At 41.9% G+C, this 23,751-nt stretch overlaps 1 protein-coding gene across 1 annotated transcript in view; it reads left to right on the forward strand.

The window, feature by feature from the left end:
* Positions 1 to 23,751, forward strand: part of LOC121550559 (multidrug resistance-associated protein 1-like) — an 87,167-nt gene that overhangs the window by 39,176 nt on the left and 24,240 nt on the right. The window contains 4 exon segments of the mRNA XM_045210693.1: positions 16,774 to 16,954; positions 17,474 to 17,546; positions 18,669 to 18,786; positions 22,947 to 23,154. Of these exon segments, the coding sequence (XP_045066628.1) occupies positions 16,774 to 16,954; positions 17,474 to 17,546; positions 18,669 to 18,786; positions 22,947 to 23,154 (580 nt within the window).

Raw genomic sequence — 23,751 nt, forward strand, 5'->3', positions numbered from 1 at the left:
TCTCTAAACCTTCAGACTACCATGTGTTCTCTCTAAACCTTCAGACTACCATGTGTGTTCTCTCTAAACCTTCAGACTACCATGTGTTCTCTCTAAACCTTCAGACTACCATGTGTGTTCTCTCTAAACCTTCAGACTACCATGTGATCTCTCTAAATATTCAGACTACCATGTGTTCTCTCTAAACCTTCAGACTACCATGTGTTCTCTCTAAACCTTCAGACTACCATGTGTGTTCTCTCTAAACCTTCAGACTACCATGTGTTCTCTCTAAACCTTCAGACTACCATGTGTTCTCTCTAAACCTTCAGACTATCGTGTGTACTCTCTAAACCTTCAGACTACCATGTGATATCTCTAAACCTTCAGACTACCATGTGATCTCTCTAAACCTTCAGACTACCATGTGATCTCTCTAAACCTTTAGACTATCATGTGTGTTCTCTCCAAACCTTCAGACTACCATGTGTTCTCTCTAAATCTTCAGACTACCATGTGATCTTTCTAAACCGTCAGACTATCATGTGTGTTCTCTCCAAACCTTCAGACTACCATGTGTTCTCTCTAAACATTCAGACTACCATGTGTGTTCTCTCTAAACCTTCAGACTACCATGTGTTCTCTCTAAACCTTCAGACTACCATGTGTGTTCTCTCTAAACCTTCAGATTACCATGTGTTCTCTCTAAACCTTCAGACTATCGTGTGTTCTCTCTAAACCTTCAGACTGCCATGTGATATCTCTAAACCTTCAGACTACCATGTGATCTCTCTAAACCTTCAGACTACCATGTGATCTTTCTAAACCGTCAGACTATCATGTGTGTTCTCTCCAAACCTTCAGACTACCATGTGTTCTCTCTAAACATTCAGACTACCATGTGTGTTCTCTCTAAACCTTCAGACTACCATGTGTTCTCTCTAAACCTTCAGACTACCATGTGTGTTCTCTCTAAACCTTCAGATTACCATGTGTTCTCTCTAAACCTTCAGACTATCGTGTGTTCTCTCTAAACCTTCAGACTATCGTGTGTTCTCTCTAAACCTTCAGACTACCATGTGATCTCTCTAAACCTTCAGACTACCATGTGATCTCTCTAAACCTTTAGACTATCATGTGTGTTCTCTCCAAACCTTCAGACTACCATGTGTTCTCTCTAAATCTTCAGACTACCATGTGATCTTTCTAAACCGTCAGACTATCATGTGTGTTCTCTCCAAACCTTCAGACTACCATGTGTTCTCTCTAAACATTCAGACTACCATGTGTGTTCTCTCTAAACCTTCAGACTACCAAGTGTTCTCTCTAAACCTTCAGACTACCATGTGTGTTCTCTCTAAACCTTCAGATTACCATATGTTCTCTCTAAACCTTCAGACTATCGTGTGTTCTCTCTAAACCTTCAGACTGCCATGTGATATCTCTAAACCTTCAGACTACCATGTGATCTCTCTAAACCTTCAGACTACCATGTGATCTCTCTAAACCTTCAGACTATCATGTTTGTTCTCTCTAAACCTTCAGACTACCATGTGATCTCTCTAAACCGTCAGACTATCATGTGTGTTCTCTCCAAACCTTCAGACTACCATGTGTTCTCTCTAAACCTTCAGACTACCATGTGTGTTCTCTCTAAACCTTCAGACTACCATGTGTTCTCTCTAAACCTTCAGACTACCATGTGTGTTCTCTCTAAACCTTCAGACTACCATGTGATCTCTCTAAACCTTCAGACTACCATGTGTTCTCTCTAAACCTTCAGACTACCATGTGATATCTTTAAACCTTCAGACTACCATGTGTTCTCTCTAAACCTTCAGACTACCATGTGATCTCTCTAAACCTTCAGACTATCATGTGTGTTCTCTCTAAACCTTCAGACTACCATGTGTTCTCTCTAAACCTTCAGACTACCATGTGTTCTCTCTAAACCTTCAGACTACCATGTGATATCTCTAAACCTTCACACTACCATGTGATCTCTCTAAACCTTCAGACTACCATGTGATCTCTCTAAACCTTCAGACTATCATGTGTGTTCTCTCTAAACCTTCAGACTACCATGTGTTCTCTCTAAACCTTCAGACTACCATGTGATCTCTCTAAACCATCAGACTATCATGTGTGTTCTCTCCAAACCTTCAGACTACCATGTGTTCTCTCTAAACCTTCAGACTACCATGTGTGTTCTCTCTAAACCTTCAGACTACCATGTGTTCTCTTTAAACCTTCAGACTACCATGTGTTCTCTCTAAACCTTCAGACTATCGTGTGTTCTCTCTAAACCTTCAGACTACCATGTGATATCTCTAAACCTTCAGACTACCATGTGATCTCTCTAAACCTTCAGACTACCATGTGATCTCTCTAAACCTTTAGACTACCATGTGATATCTCTAAACCTTCAGACTACCATGTGATCTCTCTAAACCTTCAGACTACCATGTGATCTCTCTAAACCTTTAGACTATCATGTGTGTTCTCTCCAAACCTTCAGACTACCATGTGTTCTCTCTAAATCTTCAGACTACCATGTGATCTTTCTAAACCGTCAGACTATCATGTGTGTTCTCTCCAAACCTTCAGACTACCATGTGTTCTCTCTAAACATTCAGACTACCATGTGTGTTCTCTCTAAACCTTCAGACTACCATGTGTTCTCTCTAAACCTTCAGACTACCATGTGTGTTCTCTCTAAACCTTCAGATTACCATGTGTTCTCTCTAAACCTTCAGACTATCGTGTGTTCTCTCTAAACCTTCAGACTATCGTGTGTTCTCTCTAAACCTTCAGACTACCATGTGATATCTCTAAACCTTCAGAGTACCATGTGATCTCTCTAAACCTTCAGACTACCATGTGTTCTCTCTAAACCTTCAGACTACCATGTGTTCTCTCTAAACCTTCAGACTACCATGTGATATCTCTAAACCTTCAGACTACCATGTGTTCTCTCTAAACCTTCAGACTACCATGTGATCTCTCTAAACCTTCAGACTATCATGTGTGTTCTCTCTAAACCTTCAGACTACCATGTGTTCTCTCTAAACCTTCAGACTACCATGTGTTCTCTCTAAACCTTCAGACTACCATGTGTTCTCTCTAAACCTTCAGACTACCATGTGATATCTCTAAACCTTCACACTACCATGTGATCTCTCTAAACCTTCAGACTACCATGTGATCTCTCTAAACCTTCAGACTATCATGTGTGTTCTCTCCAAACCTTCAGACTACCATGTGTTCTCTCTAAACCTTCAGACTACCATGTGATCTCTCTAAACCATCAGACTATCATGTGTGTTCTCTCCAAACCTTCAGACTACCATGTGTTCTCTCTAAACCTTCAGACTACCATGTGTGTTCTCTCTAAACCTTCAGACTACCATGTGTTCTCTCTAAACCTTCAGACTACCATGTGATATCTCTAAACCTTCAGACTACCATGTGATCTCTCTAAACCTTCAGACTACCATGTGATCTCTCTAAACCTTTAGACTATCATGTGTGTTCTCTCCAAACCTTCAGACTACCATGTGTTCTCTCTAAATCTTCAGACTACCATGTGATCTTTCTAAACCGTCAGACTATCATGTGTTCTCTCCAAACCTTCAGACTACCATGTGTTCTCTCTAAAAATTCAGACTACCATGTGTGTTCTCTCTAAACCTTCAGACTACCATGTGTTCTCTCTAAACCTTCAGACTACCATGTGTGTTCTCTCTAAACCTTCAGATTACCATGTGTTCTCTCTAAACCTTCAGACTATCGTGTGTTCTCTCTAAACCTTCAGACTATCGTGTGTTCTCTCTAAACCTTCAGACTACCATGTGATATCTCTAAACCTTCAGACTACCATGTGATCTCTCTAAACCTTCAGACTACCATGTGATCTCTCTAAACCTTCAGACTATCATGTGTGTTCTCTCTAAACCTTCAGACTACCATGTGATCTCTCTAAACCGTCAGACTACCATGTGTGTTCTCTCTAAACCTTCAGACTACCATGTGTTCTCTCTAAACCTTCAGACTACCATGTGTGTTCTCTCTAAACCTTCAGACTACCATGTGATCTCTCTAAACCTTCAGACTACCATGTGTTCTCTCTAAACCTTCAGACTACCATATGTTCTCTCTAAACCTTCAGACTACCGTGTGATATCTCTAAACCTTCAGACTACCATGTGTTCTCTCTAAACCTTCAGACTACCATGTGATCTCTCTAAACCTTCAGACTATCATGTGTGTTCTCTCTAAACCTTCAGACTACCATGTGTTCTCTCTAAACCTTCAGACTACCATGTGTTCTCTCTAAACCTTCAGACTACCATGTGTGTTCTCTCTAAACCTTCAGACTACCATGTGTTCTCTCTAAACCTTCAGACTACCATGTGTGTTCTCTCTAAACCTTCAGACTACCATGTGATCTCTCTAAACATTCAGACTACCATGTGTTCTCTCTAAACCTTCAGACTACCATGTGTTCTCTCTAAACCTTCAGACTACCATGTGTGTTCTCTCTAAACCTTCAGACTACCATGTGTTCTCTCTAAACCTTCAGACTACCATGTGTTCTCTCTAAACCTTCAGACTATCGTGTGTACTCTCTAAACCTTCAGACTACCATGTGATATCTCTAAACCTTCAGACTACCATGTGATCTCTCTAAACCTTCAGACTACCATGTGATCTCTCTAAACCTTTAGACTATCATGTGTGTTCTCTCCAAACCTTCAGACTACCATGTGTTCTCTCTAAATCTTCAGACTACCATGTGATCTTTCTAAACCGTCAGACTATCATGTGTGTTCTCTCCAAACCTTCAGACTACCATGTGTTCTCTCTAAACATTCAGACTACCATGTGTGTTCTCTCTAAACCTTCAGACTACCATGTGTTCTCTCTAAACCTTCAGACTACCATGTGTGTTCTCTCTAAACCTTCAGATTACCATGTGTTCTCTCTAAACCTTCAGACTATCGTGTGTTCTCTCTAAACCTTCAGACTGCCATGTGATATCTCTAAACCTTCAGACTACCATGTGATCTCTCTAAACCTTCAGACTACCATGTGATCTCTCTAAACCTTCAGACTATCATGTTTGTTCTCTCTAAACTTCAGACTACCATGTGATCTCTCTAAACCGTCAGACTATCATGTGTGTTCTCTCCAAACCTTCAGACTACCATGTGTTCTCTCTAAACCTTCAGACTACCATGTGTGTTCTCTCTAAACCTTCAGACTACCATGTGTTCTCTCTAAACCTTCAGACTACCATGTGTGTTCTCTCTAAACCTTCAGACTACCATGTGATCTCTCTAAACCTTAAGACTACCATGTGTTCTCTCTAAATCTTCAGACTACCATGTGTTCTCTCTAAACCTTCAGACTACCATGTGTTCTCTCTAAACCTTCAGACTACCATGTGATATCTCTAAACCTTCACACTACCATGTGATCTCTCTAAACCTTCAGACTACCATGTGATCTCTCTAAACCTTCAGACTATCATGTGTGTTCTCTCTAAACCTTCAGACTACCATGTGTTCTCTCTAAACCTTCAGACTACCATGTGATCTCTCTAAACCATCAGACTATCATGTGTGTTCTCTCCAAACCTTCAGACTACCATGTGTTCTCTCTAAACCTTCAGACTACCATGTGTGTTCTCTCTAAACCTTCAGACTACCATGTGTTCTCTTTAAACCTTCAGACTACCATGTGTTCTCTCTAAACCTTCAGACTATCGTGTGTTCTCTCTAAACCTTCAGACTACCATGTGATATCTCTAAACCTTCAGACTACCATGTGATCTCTCTCAAACCTTCAGACTACCATGTGATCTCTCTAAACCTTTAGACTACCATGTGATATCTCTAAACCTTCAGACTACCATGTGATCTCTCTAAACCTTCAGACTACCATGTGATCTCTCTAAACCTTTAGACTATCATGTGTGTTCTCTCCAAACCTTCAGACTACCATGTGTTCTCTCTAAATCTTCAGACTACCATGTGATCTTTCTAAACCGTCAGACTATCATGTGTGTTCTCTCCAAACCTTCAGACTACCATGTGTTCTCTCTAAACATTCAGACTACCATGTGTGTTCTCTCTAAACCTTCAGACTACCATGTGTTCTCTCTAAACCTTCAGACTACCATGTGTGTTCTCTCTAAACCTTCAGATTACCATGTGTTCTCTCTAAACCTTCAGACTATCGTGTGTTCTCTCTAAACCTTCAGACTATCGTGTGTTCTCTCTAAACCTTCAGACTACCATGTGATATCTCTAAACCTTCAGAGTACCATGTGATCTCTCTAAACCTTCAGACTACCATGTGTTCTCTCTAAACCTTCAGACTACCATGTGTTCTCTCTAAACCTTCAGACTACCATGTGATATCTCTAAACCTTCAGACTACCATGTGTTCTCTCTAAACCTTCAGACTACCATGTGATCTCTCTAAACCTTCAGACTATCATGTGTGTTCTCTCTAAACCTTCAGACTACCATGTGTTCTCTCTAAACCTTCAGACTACCATGTGTTCTCTCTAAACCTTCAGACTACCATGTGTTCTCTCTAAACCTTCAGACTACCATGTGATATCTCTAAACCTTCACACTACCATGTGATCTCTCTAAACCTTCAGACTACCATGTGATCTCTCTAAACCTTCAGACTATCATGTGTGTTCTCTCCAAACCTTCAGACTACCATGTGTTCTCTCTCTAAACCTTCAGACTACCATGTGATCTCTCTAAACCATCAGACTATCATGTGTGTTCTCTCCAAACCTTCAGACTACCATGTGTTCTCTCTAAACCTTCAGACTACCATGTGTGTTCTCTCTAAACCTTCAGACTACCATGTGTTCTCTCTAAACCTTCAGACTACCATGTGATATCTCTAAACCTTCAGACTACCATGTGATCTCTCTAAACCTTCAGACTACCATGTGATCTCTCTAAACCTTTAGACTATCATGTGTGTTCTCTCCAAACCTTCAGACTACCATGTGTTCTCTCTAAATCTTCAGACTACCATGTGATCTTTCTAAACCGTCAGACTATCATGTGTGTTCTCTCCAAACCTTCAGACTACCATGTGTTCTCTCTAAAAATTCAGACTACCATGTGTGTTCTCTCTAAACCTTCAGACTACCATGTGTTCTCTCTAAACCTTCAGACTACCATGTGTGTTCTCTCTAAACCTTCAGATTACCATGTGTTCTCTCTAAACCTTCAGACTATCGTGTGTTCTCTCTAAACCTTCAGACTATCGTGTGTTCTCTCTAAACCTTCAGACTACCATGTGATATCTCTAAACCTTCAGACTACCATGTGATCTCTCTAAACCTTCAGACTACCATGTGATCTCTCTAAACCTTCAGACTATCATGTGTGTTCTCTCTAAACCTTCAGACTACCATGTGATCTCTCTAAACCGTCAGACTACCATGTGTGTTCTCTCTAAACCTTCAGACTACCATGTGTTCTCTCTAAACCTTCAGACTACCATGTGTGTTCTCTCTAAACCTTCAGACTACCATGTGATCTCTCTAAACCTTCAGACTACCATGTGTTCTCTCTAAACCTTCAGACTACCATATGTTCTCTCTAAACCTTCAGACTACCGTGTGATATCTCTAAACCTTCAGACTACCATGTGTTCTCTCTAAACCTTCAGACTACCATGTGATCTCTCTAAACCTTCAGACTATCATGTGTGTTCTCTCTAAACCTTCAGACTACCATGTGTTCTCTCTAAACCTTCAGACTACCATGTGTTCTCTCTAAACCTTCAGACTACCATGTGTGTTCTCTCTAAACCTTCAGACTACCATGTGTTCTCTCTAAACCTTCAGACTACCATGTGTGTTCTCTCTAAACCTTCAGACTACCATGTGATCTCTCTAAACATTCAGACTACCATGTGTTCTCTCTAAACCTTCAGACTACCATGTGTTCTCTCTAAACCTTCAGACTACCATGTGTGTTCTCTCTAAACCTTCAGACTACCATGTGTTCTCTCTAAACCTTCAGACTACCATGTGTTCTCTCTAAACCTTCAGACTATCGTGTGTACTCTCTAAACCTTCAGACTACCATGTGATATCTCTAAACCTTCAGACTACCATGTGATCTCTCTAAACCTTCAGACTACCATGTGATCTCTCTAAACCTTTAGACTATCATGTGTGTTCTCTCCAAACCTTCAGACTACCATGTGTTCTCTCTAAATCTTCAGACTACCATGTGATCTTTCTAAACCGTCAGACTATCATGTGTGTTCTCTCCAAACCTTCAGACTACCATGTGTTCTCTCTAAACATTCAGACTACCATGTGTGTTCTCTCTAAACCTTCAGACTACCATGTGTTCTCTCTAAACCTTCAGACTACCATGTGTGTTCTCTCTAAACCTTCAGATTACCATGTGTTCTCTCTAAACCTTCAGACTATCGTGTGTTCTCTCTAAACCTTCAGACTGCCATGTGATATCTCTAAACCTTCAGACTACCATGTGATCTCTCTAAACCTTCAGACTACCATGTGATCTCTCTAAACCTTCAGACTATCATGTTTGTTCTCTCTAAACTTCAGACTACCATGTGATCTCTCTAAACCGTCAGACTATCATGTGTGTTCTCTCCAAACCTTCAGACTACCATGTGTTCTCTCTAAACCTTCAGACTACCATGTGTGTTCTCTCTAAACCTTCAGACTACCATGTGTTCTCTCTAAACCTTCAGACTACCATGTGTGTTCTCTCTAAACCTTCAGACTACCATGTGATCTCTCTAAACCTTAAGACTACCATGTGTTCTCTCTAAATCTTCAGACTACCATGTGTTCTCTCTAAACCTTCAGACTACCATGTGATATCTCTAAACCTTCAGACTACCATGTGTTCTCTCTAAACCTTCAGACTACCATGTGATCTCTCTAAACCTTCAGACTATCATGTGTGTTCTCTCTAAACCTTCAGACTACCATGTGTTCTCTCTAAACCTTCAGACTACCATGTGTTCTCTCTAAACCTTCAGACTACCATGTGTTCTCTCTAAACCTTCAGACTACCATGTGATATCTCTAAACCTTCACACTACCATGTGATCTCTCTAAACCTTCAGACTACCATGTGATCTCTCTAAACCTTCAGACTATCATGTGTGTTCTCTCCAAACCTTCAGACTACCATGTGTTCTCTCTAAACCTTCAGACTACCATGTGATCTCTCTAAACCATCAGACTATCATGTGTGTTCTCTCCAAACCTTCAGACTACCATGTGTTCTCTCTAAACCTTCAGACTACCATGTGTGTTCTCTCTAAACCTTCAGACTACCATGTGTTCTCTCTAAACCTTCAGACGACCATGTGTTCTCTCTAAACCTTCAGACTATCGTGTGTTCTCTCTAAACCTTCAGACTACCATGTGATATCTCTAAACCTTCAGACTACCATGTGATCTCTCTAAACCTTCAGACTACCATGTGATCTCTCTAAACCTTTAGACTACCATGTGATATCTCTAAACCTTCAGACTACCATGTGATCTCTCTAAACCTTCAGACTACCATGTGATCTCTCTAAACCTTTAGACTATCATGTGTGTTCTCTCCAAACCTTCAGACTACCATGTGTTCTCTCTAAATCTTCAGACTACCATGTGATCTTTCTAAACCGTCAGACTATCATGTGTGTTCTCTCCAAACCTTCAGACTACCATGTGTTCTCTCTAAACATTCAGACTACCATGTGTGTTCTCTCTAAACCTTCAGACTACCATGTGTTCTCTCTAAACCTTCAGACTACCATGTGTGTTCTCTCTAAACCTTCAGATTACCATGTGTTCTCTCTAAACCTTCAGACTATCGTGTGTTCTCTCTAAACCTTCAGACTATCGTGTGTTCTCTCTAAACCTTCAGACTACCATGTGATATCTCTAAACCTTCAGACTACCATGTGATCTCTCTAAACCTTCAGACTACCATGTGATCTCTCTAAACCTTCAGACTATCATGTGTGTTCTCTCTAAACCTTCAGACTACCATGTGATCTCTCTAAACCGTCAGACTATCATGTGTGTTCTCTCCAAACCTTCAGACTACCATGTGTTCTCTCTAAACCTTCAGACTACCATGTGTGTTCTCTCTAAACCTTCAGACTACCATGTGTTCTCTCTAAACCTTCAGACTACCATGTGTGTTCTCTCTAAACCTTCAGACTACCATGTGATCTCTCTAAACCTTCAGACTACCATGTGTTCTCTCTAAACCTTCAGACTACCATGTGTTCTCTCTAAACCTTCAGACTACCGTGTGATATCTCTAAACCTTCAGACTACCATGTGTTCTCTCTAAACCTTCAGACTACCATGTGATCTCTCTAAACCTTCAGACTATCATGTGTGTTCTCTCTAAACCTTCAGACTACCATGTGTTCTCTCTAAACCTTCAGACTACCATGTGTTCTCTCTAAACCTTCAGACTACCATGTGTGTTCTCTCTAAACCTTCAGACTACCATGTGTTCTCTCTAAACCTTCAGACTACCATGTGTGTTCTCTCTAAACCTTCAGACTACCATGTGATCTCTCTAAATATTCAGACTACCATGTGTTCTCTCTAAACCTTCAGACTACCATGTGTTCTCTCTAAACCTTCAGACTACCATGTGTGTTCTCTCTAAACCTTCAGACTACCATGTGTTCTCTCTAAACCTTCAGACTACCATGTGTTCTCTCTAAACCTTCAGACTATCGTGTGTTCTCTCTAAACCTTCAGACTGCCATGTGATATCTCTAAACCTTCAGACTACCATGTGATCTCTCTAAACCTTCAGACTACCATGTGATCTCTCTAAACCTTCAGACTATCATGTTTGTTCTCTCTAAACTTCAGACTACCATGTGATCTCTCTAAACCGTCAGACTATCATGTGTGTTCTCTCCAAACCTTCAGACTACCATGTGTTCTCTCTAAACCTTCAGACTACCATGTGTGTTCTCTCTAAACCTTCAGACTACCATGTGTTCTCTCTAAACCTTCAGACTACCATGTGTGTTCTCTCTAAACCTTCAGACTACCATGTGATCTCTCTAAACCTTAAGACTACCATGTGTTCTCTCTAAATCTTCAGACTACCATGTGTTCTCTCTAAACCTTCAGACTACCATGTGATATCTCTAAACCTTCAGACTACCATGTGTTCTCTCTAAACCTTCAGACTACCATGTGATCTCTCTAAACCTTCAGACTATCATGTGTGTTCTCTCTAAACCTTCAGACTACCATGTGTTCTCTCTAAACCTTCAGACTACCATGTGTTCTCTCTAAACCTTCAGACTACCATGTGTTCTCTCTAAACCTTCAGACTACCATGTGATATCTCTAAACCTTCACACTACCATGTGATCTCTCTAAACCTTCAGACTACCATGTGATCTCTCTAAACCTTCAGACTATCATGTGTGTTCTCTCCAAACCTTCAGACTACCATGTGTTCTCTCTAAACCTTCAGACTACCATGTGATCTCTCTAAACCATCAGACTATCATGTGTGTTCTCTCCAAACCTTCAGACTACCATGTGTTCTCTCTAAACCTTCAGACTACCATGTGTGTTCTCTCTAAACCTTCAGACTACCATGTGTTCTCTCTAAACCTTCAGACGACCATGTGTTCTCTCTAAACCTTCAGACTATCGTGTGTTCTCTCTAAACCTTCAGACTACCATGTGATATCTCTAAACCTTCAGACTACCATGTGATCTCTCTAAACCTTCAGACTACCATGTGATCTCTCTAAACCTTTAGACTACCATGTGATATCTCTAAACCTTCAGACTACCATGTGATCTCTCTAAACCTTCAGACTACCATGTGATCTCTCTAAACCTTTAGACTATCATGTGTTTCTCTCCAAACCTTCAGACTACCATGTGTTCTCTCTAAATCTTCAGACTACCATGTGATCTTTCTAAACCGTCAGACTATCATGTGTGTTCTCTCCAAACCTTCAGACTACCATGTGTTCTCTCTAAACATTCAGACTACCATGTGTGTTCTCTCTAAACCTTCAGACTACCATGTGTTCTCTCTAAACCTTCAGACTACCATGTGTGTTCTCTCTAAACCTTCAGATTACCATGTGTTCTCTCTAAACCTTCAGACTATCGTGTGTTCTCTCTAAACCTTCAGACTATCGTGTGTTCTCTCTAAACCTTCAGACTACCATGTGATATCTCTAAACCTTCAGACTACCATGTGATCTCTCTAAACCTTCAGACTACCATGTGATCTCTCTAAACCTTCAGACTATCATGTGTGTTCTCTCTAAACCTTCAGACTACCATGTGATCTCTCTAAACCGTCAGACTATCATGTGTGTTCTCTCCAAACCTTCAGACTACCATGTGTTCTCTCTAAACCTTCAGACTACCATGTGTGTTCTCTCTAAACCTTCAGACTACCATGTGTTCTCTCTAAACCTTCAGACTACCATGTGTGTTCTCTCTAAACCTTCAGACTACCATGTGATCTCTCTAAACCTTCAGACTACCATGTGTTCTCTCTAAACCTTCAGACTACCATGTGTTCTCTCTAAACCTTCAGACTACCGTGTGATATCTCTAAACCTTCAGACTACCATGTGTTCTCTCTAAACCTTCAGACTACCATGTGATCTCTCTAAACCTTCAGACTATCATGTGTGTTCTCTCTAAACCTTCAGACTACCATGTGTTCTCTCTAAACCTTCAGACTACCATGTGTTCTCTCTAAACCTTCAGACTACCATGTGTGTTCTCTCTAAACCTTCAGACTACCATGTGTTCTCTCTAAACCTTCAGACTACCATGTGTGTTCTCTCTAAACCTTCAGACTACCATGTGATCTCTCTAAATATTCAGACTACCATGTGTTCTCTCTAAACCTTCAGACTACCATGTGTTCTCTCTAAACCTTCAGACTACCATGTGTGTTCTCTCTAAACCTTCAGACTACCATGTGTTCTCTCTAAACCTTCAGACTACCATGTGTTCTCTCTAAACCTTCAGACTATCGTGTGTACTCTCTAAACCTTCAGACTACCATGTGATATCTCTAAACCTTCAGACTACCATGTGATCTCTCTAAACCTTCAGACTACCATGTGATCTCTCTAAACCTTTAGACTATCATGTGTGTTCTCTCCAAACCTTCAGACTACCATGTGTTCTCTCTAAATCTTCAGACTACCATGTGATCTTTCTAAACCGTCAGACTATCATGTGTGTTCTCTCCAAACCTTCAGACTACCATGTGTTCTCTCTAAACATTCAGACTACCATGTGTGTTCTCTCTAAACCTTCAGACTACCATGTGTTCTCTCTAAACCTTCAGACTACCATGTGTGTTCTCTCTAAACCTTCAGATTACCATGTGTTCTCTCTAAACCTTCAGACTATCGTGTGTTCTCTCTAAACCTTCAGACTGCCATGTGATATCTCTAAACCTTCAGACTACCATGTGATCTCTCTAAACCTTCAGACTACCATGTGATCTCCCTAAACCTTCAGACTATCATGTTTGTTCTCTCTAAACCTTCAGACTACCATGTGATCTCTCTAAACCGTCAGACTATCATGTGTGTTCTCTCCAAACCTTCAGACTACCATGTGTTCTCTCTAAACCTTCAGACTACCATGTGTGTCTCTCTAAACCTTCAGACTACCATGTGTTCTCTCTAAACCTTCAGACTACCATGTGTGTTCTCTCTAAACCTTCAGACTACCATGTGATCTCTCTAAACCTTCAGACTACCATGTGTTCTCTCTAAACCTTCAGACTACCATGTGTTCTCTCTAAACCTTCAGACTACCATGTGATATCTCTAAACCTTCAGACTACCATGTGTTCTCTCTAAACCTTCAGACTACCATGTGATCTCTCTAAACCTTCAGACTATCATGTGTGTTCTCTCTAAACCTTCAGACTACCATGTGTTCTCTCTAAACCTTCAGACTACCATGTGTTCTCTCTAAACCTTCAGACTACCATGTGTTCTCTCTAAACCTTCAGACTACCATGTGATATCTCTAAACCTTCACACTACCATGTGATCTCTCTAAACCTTCAGACTACCATGTGATCTCTCTAAACCTTCAGACTATCATGTGTGTTCTCTCCAAACCTTCAGACTACCATGTGTTCTCTCTAAACCTTCAGACTACCATGTGATCTCTCTAAACCATCAGACTATCATGTGTGTTCTCTCCAAACCTTCAGACTACCATGTGTTCTCTCTAAACCTTCAGACTACCATGTGTGTTCTCTCTAAACCTTCAGACTACCATGAGTTCTCTCTAAACCTTCAGACTACCATGTGTTCTCTCTAAACCTTCAGACTATCGTGTGTTCTCTCTAAACCTTCAGACTACCATGTGATATCTCTAAACCTTCAGACTACCATGTGATCTCTCTAAACCTTTAGACTACCATGTGATATCTCTAAACCTTCAGACTACCATGTGATCTCTCTAAACCTTCAGACTACCATGTGTTCTCTCTAAACCTTCAGACTACCATGTGTGTTCTCTCTAAACCTTCAGACTACCATGTGATCTCTCTAAACCTTCAGACTACCATGTGTTCTCTCTAAACCTTCAGACTACCATGTGTTCTCTCTAAACCTTCAGACTACCATGTGATATCTCTAAACCTTCAGACTACCATGTGTTCTCTCTAAACCTTCAGACTACCATGTGATCTCTCTAAACCTTCAGACTATCATGTGTGTTCTCTCTAAACCTTCAGACTACCATGTGTTCTCTCTAAACCTTCAGACTACCACGTGTTCTCTCTAAACCTTCAGACTACCATGTGTTCTCTCTAAACCTTCAGACTACCATGTGATATCTCTAAACCTTCACACTACCATGTGATCTCTCTAAACCTTCAGACTACCATGTGATCTCTCTAAACCTTCAGACTATCATGTGTGTTCTCTCCAAACCTTCAGACTACCATGTGTTCTCTCTAAACCTTCAGACTACCATGTGATCTCTCTAAACCATCAGACTATCATGTGTGTTCTCTCCAAACCTTCAGACTACCATGTGTTCTCTCTAAACCTTCAGACTACCATGTGTGTTCTCTCTAAACCTTCAGACTACCATGTGTTCTCTCTAAACCTTCAGACTACCATGTGTTCTCTCTAAACCTTCAGACTATCGTGTGTTCTCTCTAAACCTTCAGACTACCATGTGATATCTCTAAACCTTCAGACTACCATGTGATCTCTCTAAACCTTTAGACTACCATGTGATATCTCTAAACCTTCAGACTACCATGTGATCTCTCTAAACCTTCAGACTACCATGTGATCTCTCTAAACCTTTAGACTATCATGTGTGTTCTCTCCAAACCTTCAGACTACCATGTGTTCTCTCTAAATCTTCAGACTACCATGTGATCTTTCTAAACCGTCAGACTATCATGTGTGTTCTCTCCAAACCTTCAGACTACCATGTGTTCTCTCTAAACATTCAGACTACCATGTGTGTTCTCTCTAAACCTTCAGACTACCATGTGTTCTCTCTAAACCTTCAGACTACCATGTGTGTTCTCTCTAAACCTTCAGATTACCATGTGTTCTCTCTAAACCTTCAGACTATCGTGTGTTCTCTCTAAACCTTCAGACTATCGTGTGTTCTCTCTAAACCTTCAGACTACCATGTGATATCTCTAAACCTTCAGACTACCATGTGATCTCTCTAAACCTTCAGACTACCATGTGATCTCTCTAAACCTTCAGACTATCATGTGTGTTCTCTCTAAACCTTCAGACTACCATGTGATCTCTCTAAACCGTCAGACTATCATGTGTGTTCTCTCCAAACCTTCAGACTACCATGTGATCTCTCTAAACCTTCAGACTACCATGTGTGTTCTCTCTAAACCTTCAGACTACCATGTGTTCTCTCTAAACCTTCAGACTACCATGTGTGTTCTCTCTAAACCTTCAGACTACCATGTGATCTCTCTAAACCTTCAGACTACCATGTGTTCTCTCTAAACCTTCAGACTACCATGTGTTCTCTCTAAACCTTCAGACTACCATGTGATATCTCTAAACCTTCAGACTACCATGTGTTCTCTCTAAACCTTCAGACTACCATGTGATCTCTCTAAACCTTCAGACTATCATGTGTGTTCTCTCTAAACCTTCAGACTACCATGTGTTCTCTCTAAACCTTCAGACTACCATGTGTTCTCTCTAAACCTTCAGACTACCATGTGTTCTCTCTAAACCTTCAGACTACCATGTGATATCTCTAAACCTTCAGACTACCATGTGTTCTCTCTAAACCGTCAGACTATCATGTGTGTTCTCTCCAAACCTTCAGACTACCATGTGTTCTCTCTAAACCTTCAGACTACCATGTGTGTTCTCTCTAAACCTTCAGACTACCATGTGTTCTCTCTAAACCTTCAGACTACCATGTGTGTTCTCTCTAAACCTTCAGACTACCATGTGTTCTTTCTAAACCTTCAGACTGCCATGTGATATCTCTAAACCTTCAGACTACCATGTGTTCTCTCTAAACCTTCAGACTACCATGTGTTCTCTCTAAACCTTCAGACTACCATGTGATATCTCTAAACCTTCAGACTACCATGTGTTCTCTCTAAACCTTCAGACTACCATGTGATCTCTCTAAACCTTCAGACTATCATGTGTGTTCTCTCTAAACCTTCAGACTACCATGTGTTCTCTCTAAACCTTCAGACTCGTGTCTTGGTGACCCACGGCCTGAGCTTCCTGCCCCAGGCAGATCTGATCCTGGTGATGGTGGAGGGAGAGATCACTGAGATGGGCTCCTACCTGGAGCTGATGGGACGCAAGGGAGCCTTCGCAGAGTTCATAAGACTCTTCGCCGGGAACGAGCGCAAGGAGCACTCACACAGAGGTGAGGAGAGAGATGGGACACAGGCCAACTCAACAGGCTACAACCACCTGGTGATCTAGCAGTGTTTTGATTGGCTAGAGAGTTGTTTAGTGGAAGTATATGCAAAACTAACAACATATATAGGATCTTAATTTGACCAGTATTGTGGCAGCAAAATGATTTGAACGTTTAGTCCATCATATTGCTTGATTGGTGGTAAGGCTATTAGCTGGCCAAAATGAAGCTACATGAAAAGCGCAATACTGTTAATATGCCCGTGTGTTAGTGCAGGTTTTCAGGGAATTTATGTAAATCATGAAGCTCATCTGCATTTCCTGCAGTGCAACAAAAGAGTGATCAAATTAAGATCTAATATATGTAGAAATAACCATGAAGCTGATGTTCAGTAGAGCTCCTCATTTCATTACGCAGCCCGAACTCTGGCATGATATTACTACCAAACTAAACCTTGATCTAAAAGGCAGGAAGGACCCATTTCTAAACTGTGCTGACATCATGTGTTGTTGTTGTTGTTTACAGGAACCAGGAAGTCGGTATCTCGTCTGAGTATGACAGACTTCTCCATAGGTCTGTCTCAGGAGCAGCTCATCAGGTATGACCCCTGACCTTCAACAAACACCCCGTGGGAATCGAACCCACAACCCTGGCGTTGCAAACGCCGTGCTCTACCAACTGAGCTACATCCCTGCCGGCCATTCCCTCCCCTACCCTGGACGACGCTGGGCCAATTGTGCGGCGCCCATTGGGTCTGCATTAACTGTCTACAAAGTGTCTAAGTACATCCTTACATTCGTAATCACTTGATACATAGACACTCATCATAACACTCAGTACATTGTTTTCACTGAGGAAATGTACGAGTCTGCTGTTAATGATAATGCAGAGGATTTTCCCAAGGTTGCTGTTGACGCATATCCCACAGTAGTTATTGGGGTCAAATCTGTCTCCACTTTTGTGGATTGGGGTGATCAGTCCTTGGTTCCAAATATTGGGGAAGATGCCAGAGCTAAGGATGATGTTAAAGAGTTTAAGTATAGCCAATTGGAATTTGTGGTCTGTATACTTTATCATTTCAGTGAGGATACCATCAACACCACAGGCCTTTTTGGGTTGGAGGGTTTGTATTTTGTCCTGTAGTTCATTCAATGTAATTGGAGAATCCAGTGGGTTCTGGAAGTCTTTAATAGTTGATTCTAAGATTTGCATTTGATCATGTATATTTTTTTGCTGTTTGTTCTTTGTTATAGGGCCAAAAAGATTGGAAAAGTGGTTTACCCATACATCTCCGTTTTGGATAGATAGCTCTTCATGTTTATGTTTGTTTAGTGTTTTCCAATTTTCCCAGAAGTGGTTAGAGTCTATGGATTCTTCAATTACATTGAGCTGATTTCTGACATGCTGTTCCTTCTTTTTCCGTAGTGTATTTCTTTATTGTTTTAGTGATTCACCATAGTGAAGGCGTAGGCTCAGGTTTTCTGGGTCTCTATGTTTTTGTTTTCTGGGTCTCCATTTGTCTCTCTCTCTCTCTCTCTCTCTCTCTCTCTCTCTCTCTCTCTCTCTCTCTCTCCTCTCTCTCTCTCTCTCTCTCTCTCCTCCCTCCCTCCTCCCTCCCTCCCTCCCTCCCTCCTCCCTCCTCTCTCTCTCTCTCTCTCTCTCTCTCTCTCTCTCTCTCTCTCTCTCTCTCTCTCTCTCTCTCTCTCTCTCTCTCTCTCAGTGGAGACATGATGAGTAGTGCCAGTATTCAGACCATGGAGACCATCTCAGACACAGAGGACAAGGAGCAGGAAGACCTGGGGAAACTGACAGAGGCTGACAAGGCCAACACAGGAAGAGTGAGTAATACTGGGCTGACACATAACTACTGACAGACTACAGACAAGGTGAGTAATACTGGGCTGACACATAACTACTGACAGACAACAGACAAGGTGAGTAATACTGGGCTGACACATAACTACTGACAGATTACAGAGAAGGTGAGTAATACTGGGCTGACACATAACTACTGACAGACTACAGACAAGGTGAGTAATACTGGGCTGACACATAACTACTGACAGACTACAGACAAGGTGAGTAATACTGGGCTGACACATAACTACTGACAGACTACAGACAAGGTGAGTAATACTGGGCTGACACATAACTACTGACAGACTACAGACAAGGTGAGTAATACTGGGCTGACACATAACTACTGACAGATTACAGACAAGGTGGGTAATACTGGGCTGACACATAACTACTGACAGACTACAGACAAGGTGAGTAATACTGGGCTGACACATAACTACTGACAGATTACAGACAAGGTGGGTAATACTGGGCTGACACATAACTACTGACAGACTACAGACAAGGTGAGTAATACTGGGCTGACACATAACTACTGACAGACTACAGAAAAGGTGAGTAATACTGGGCTGACACATAACTACTGACAGACTACAGACAAGGTGAGTAGTACTGGGCTGACACATAACTACTGACAGACTACAGACAAGGTGAGTAATACTGGGCTGACACATAACTACTGACAGATTACAGACAAGGTGAGTAATACTGGGCTGACACATAACTACTGACAGATTACAGACAAGGTGAGTAATACTGGGCTGACACATAACTACTGACAGACTACAGACAAGGTGAGTAATACTGGGCTGACACATAACTACTGACAGATTACAGACAAGGTGAGTAATACTGGGCTGACACATAACTACTGACAGACTACAGACAAGGTGAGTAATACTGGGCTGACACATAACTACTGACAGACTACAGACAAGGTGAGTAATACTGGGCTGACACAAAACTACTGACAGATTACAGACAAGGTGAGTAATACTGGGCTGACACATAACTACTGACAGATTACAGACAAGGTGAGTAATACTGGGCTGACACATAACTACTGACAGACTACACACAAGGTGAGTAATACTGGGCTGACACATAACTACTGACAGACTACACACAAGGTGAGTAATACTGGGCTGACACATAACTACTGACAAACTACAGACAAGGTGAGTAATACTGGGCTGACACATAACTACTGACAGACTACAGACAAGGTGAGTAATACTGGGCTGACACATAACTACTGACAGACTACAGACAAGGTGAGTAATACTGGGCTGACACATAACTACTGACAGATTACAGAGAAGGTGAGTAATACTGGGCTGACACATAACTACTGACAGACTACAGACAAGGTGAGTAATACTGGGCTGACACATAACTACTGACAAACTACAGACAAGGTGAGTAATACTGGGCTGACACATAACTACTGACAGACTACAGACAAGGTGAGTAATACTGGGCTGACACATAACTACTGACAGACTACAGACAAGGTGAGTAATACTGGGCTGACACATAACTACTGACAGATTACAGAGAAGGTGAGTAATACTGGGCTGACACATAACTACTGACAGACTACAGACAAGGTGAGTAATACTGGGCTGACACATAACTACTGACAGACTACAGACAAGGTGAGTAATACTGGGCTGACACATAACTACTGACAGACTACAGACAAGGTGAGTAATACTGGGCTGACACATAACTACTGACAGATTACAGACAAGGTGAGTAATACTGGGCTGACACATAACTACTGACAGACTACAGACAAGGTGAGTAATACTGGGCTGACACATAACTACTGACAGACTACAGACAAGGTGAGTAATACTGGGCTGACACATAACTACTGACAGACTACAGACAAGGTGAGTAGTACTGGGCTGACACATAACTACTGACAGATTACAGACAAGGTGAGTAGTACTGGGCTGACACATAACTACTGACAGATTACAGACAAGGTGAGTAGTACTGGGCTGACACATAACTACTGACAGACTACAGACAAGGTGAGTAATACTGGGCTGACACATAACTACTGACAGACTACAGACAAGGTGAGTAGTACTGGGCTGACACATAACTACTGACAGACTACAGACAAGGTGAGTAGTACTGGGCTGACACATAACTACTGACAGACTACAGACAAGGTGAGTAATACTGGGCTGACACATAACTACTGACAGACTACAGACAAGGTGAGTAATACTGGGCTGACACATAACTACTGACAGATTACAGAGAAGGTGAGTAATACTGGGCTGACACATAACTACTGACAGACTACAGACAAGGTGAGTAATACTGGGCTGACACATAACTACTGACAGACTACAGACAAGGTGAGTAATACTGGGCTGACACATAACTACTGACAGACTACAGACAAGGTGAGTAATACTGGGCTGACACATAACTACTGACAGATTACAGACAAGGTGAGTAATACTGGGCTGACACATAACTACTGACAGACTACAGACAAGGTGAGTAATACTGGGCTGACACATAACTACTGACAGACTACAGACAAGGTGAGTAATACTGGGCTGACACATAACTACTGACAGATTACAGACAAGGTGAGTAATACTGGGCTAACACATAACTACTGACAGACTACAGACAAGGTGAGTAGTACTGGGCTGACACATAACTACTGACAGATTACAGACAAGGTGAGTAGTACTGGGCTGACACATAACTACTGACAGACTACAGACAAGGTGAGTAATACTGGGCTGACACATAACTACTGACAGACTACAGACAAGGTGAGTAGTACTGGGCTGACACATAACTACTGACAGACTACAGACAAGGTGAGTAGTACTGGGCTGACACATAACTACTGACAGACTACAGACAAGGTGAGTACTACTGGGCTGACACATAACTACTGACAGATTACAGACAAGGTGAGTAATACTGGGCTGACACATAACTACTGACAGATTTCAGACAAGGTGAGTAATACTGGGCTGACACATAACTACTGACAGATTACAGACAAGGTGAGTAATACTGGGCTGACACATAACTACTGACAGACTACAGACAAGGTGAGTAATACTGGGCTGACACATAACTACTGACAGACTACAGACAAGGTGAGTAATACTGGGCAGACACATAACTACTGACAGATTACAGACAAGGTGAGTAATACTGGGCTGACACATAACTACTGACAGACTACAGACAAGGTGAGTAATACTGGGCTGACACATAACTACTGACAGACTACAGACAAGGTGAGTAATACTGGGCTGACACATAACTACTGACAGATTACAGACAAGGTGAGTAATACTGGGCTGACACATAACTACTGACAGACTACAGACAAGGTGAGTAGTACTGGGCTGACACATAACTACTGACAGATTACAGACAAGGTGAGTAATACTGGGCTGACACATAACTACTGACAGATTACAGACAAGGTGAGTAATACTGGGCTGACACATAACTACTGACAGACTACAGACAAGGTGAGTAATACTGGGCTGACACATAACTACTGACAGACTACAGACAAGGTGAGTAATACTGGGCTGACACATAACTACTGACAGATTACAGACAAGGTGAGTAATACTGGGCTGACACATAACTACTGACAGACTACAGACAAGGTGAGTAATACTGGGCTGACACATAACTACTGACAGATTACAGACAAGGTGAGTAGTACTGGGCTGACACATAACTACTGACAGATTACAGACAAGGTGAGTAATACTGGGCTGACACATAACTACTGACAGACTACAGACAAGGTGAGTAATACTGGGCTGACACATAACTACTGACAGATTACAGACAAGGTGAGTAGTACTGGGCTGACACATAACTACTGACAGACTACAGACAAGGTGAGTAATACTGGGCTGACACATAACTACTGACAGATTACAGACAAGGTGAGTAATACTGGGCTGACACATAACTACTGACAGACTACAGACAAGGTGAGTAATACTGGGCTGACACATAACTACTGACAGACTACATACAAGGCTAACATGGGCAAGGTGAGTAGTGAAGTAACTACTGTGTCCTTCCTTCCTTCCTTGTGTCTCGTTCTCTCTCCCTCTAGGTGAAACTAGAGATGTACGTGGAGTACTTCAGGACCATCGGTCTGGCCCTGATCATCCCCATAGTCTTCCTGTATGCATTCCAGCAGGCCGCCTCCCTCGCCTACAACTATTGGCTTAGCCTCTGGGCCGACGATCCAATCATCAACGGCACCCAGATCGACACAGACCTGAAACTGGGCGTGTTTGGAGCACTGGGGTTCGCTCAAGGTGGGTTAGGGGCGGGGCAAGGAGGGTTATGATGATGTCACTCAAGACCAGTACCTGATCTGCAGGGTTGGACATGTGTGATTAGACGGGTGTGGTTAGACAGGTGTGGTTAGACAGGTCTGGTTAGACAGGTGTGGTTAGACAGGTGTGGTTAGACGGGTGTGGTTGGACAGGTGTGGTTAGACAGGTGTGGTTGGACAGGTGTGGTTAGACAGGTGTGGTTAGACAGGTGTGGTTAGACGGGTGTGGTTGGACAGGTGTGGTTAGACAGGTGTGGTTAGACAGGTGTGGTTGAGACAGGTGTGGTTAGACAGGTGTGGTTAGACAGGTGTGGTTAGACGGGTGTGGTTGAGACAGGCCTGTCTCATTGACAAACTTACAGAGCATTTGTTTCAAGGTCTGATTGAACCTCTCGACCATACCGCCAGTCTGAGGAGGGTAGGGATGACTAAAGGAGACGAGAGAGGCATCAAAGGATACTTTTTATTGTTGATGTGTTTGCTTCAATGCCTTTTTGACAAAAGTCTTCAAGACTTTCAGCTGAAACATTGACAACAAAAAGTATCCTTTCGATCTCGTTCCATTTGTTGCCCTCCT

The sequence above is a fragment of the Coregonus clupeaformis genome, chromosome 35, assembly GCF_020615455.1.
Source record: "Coregonus clupeaformis isolate EN_2021a chromosome 35, ASM2061545v1, whole genome shotgun sequence".
NCBI lineage: Eukaryota > Metazoa > Chordata > Actinopteri > Salmoniformes > Salmonidae > Coregonus > Coregonus clupeaformis.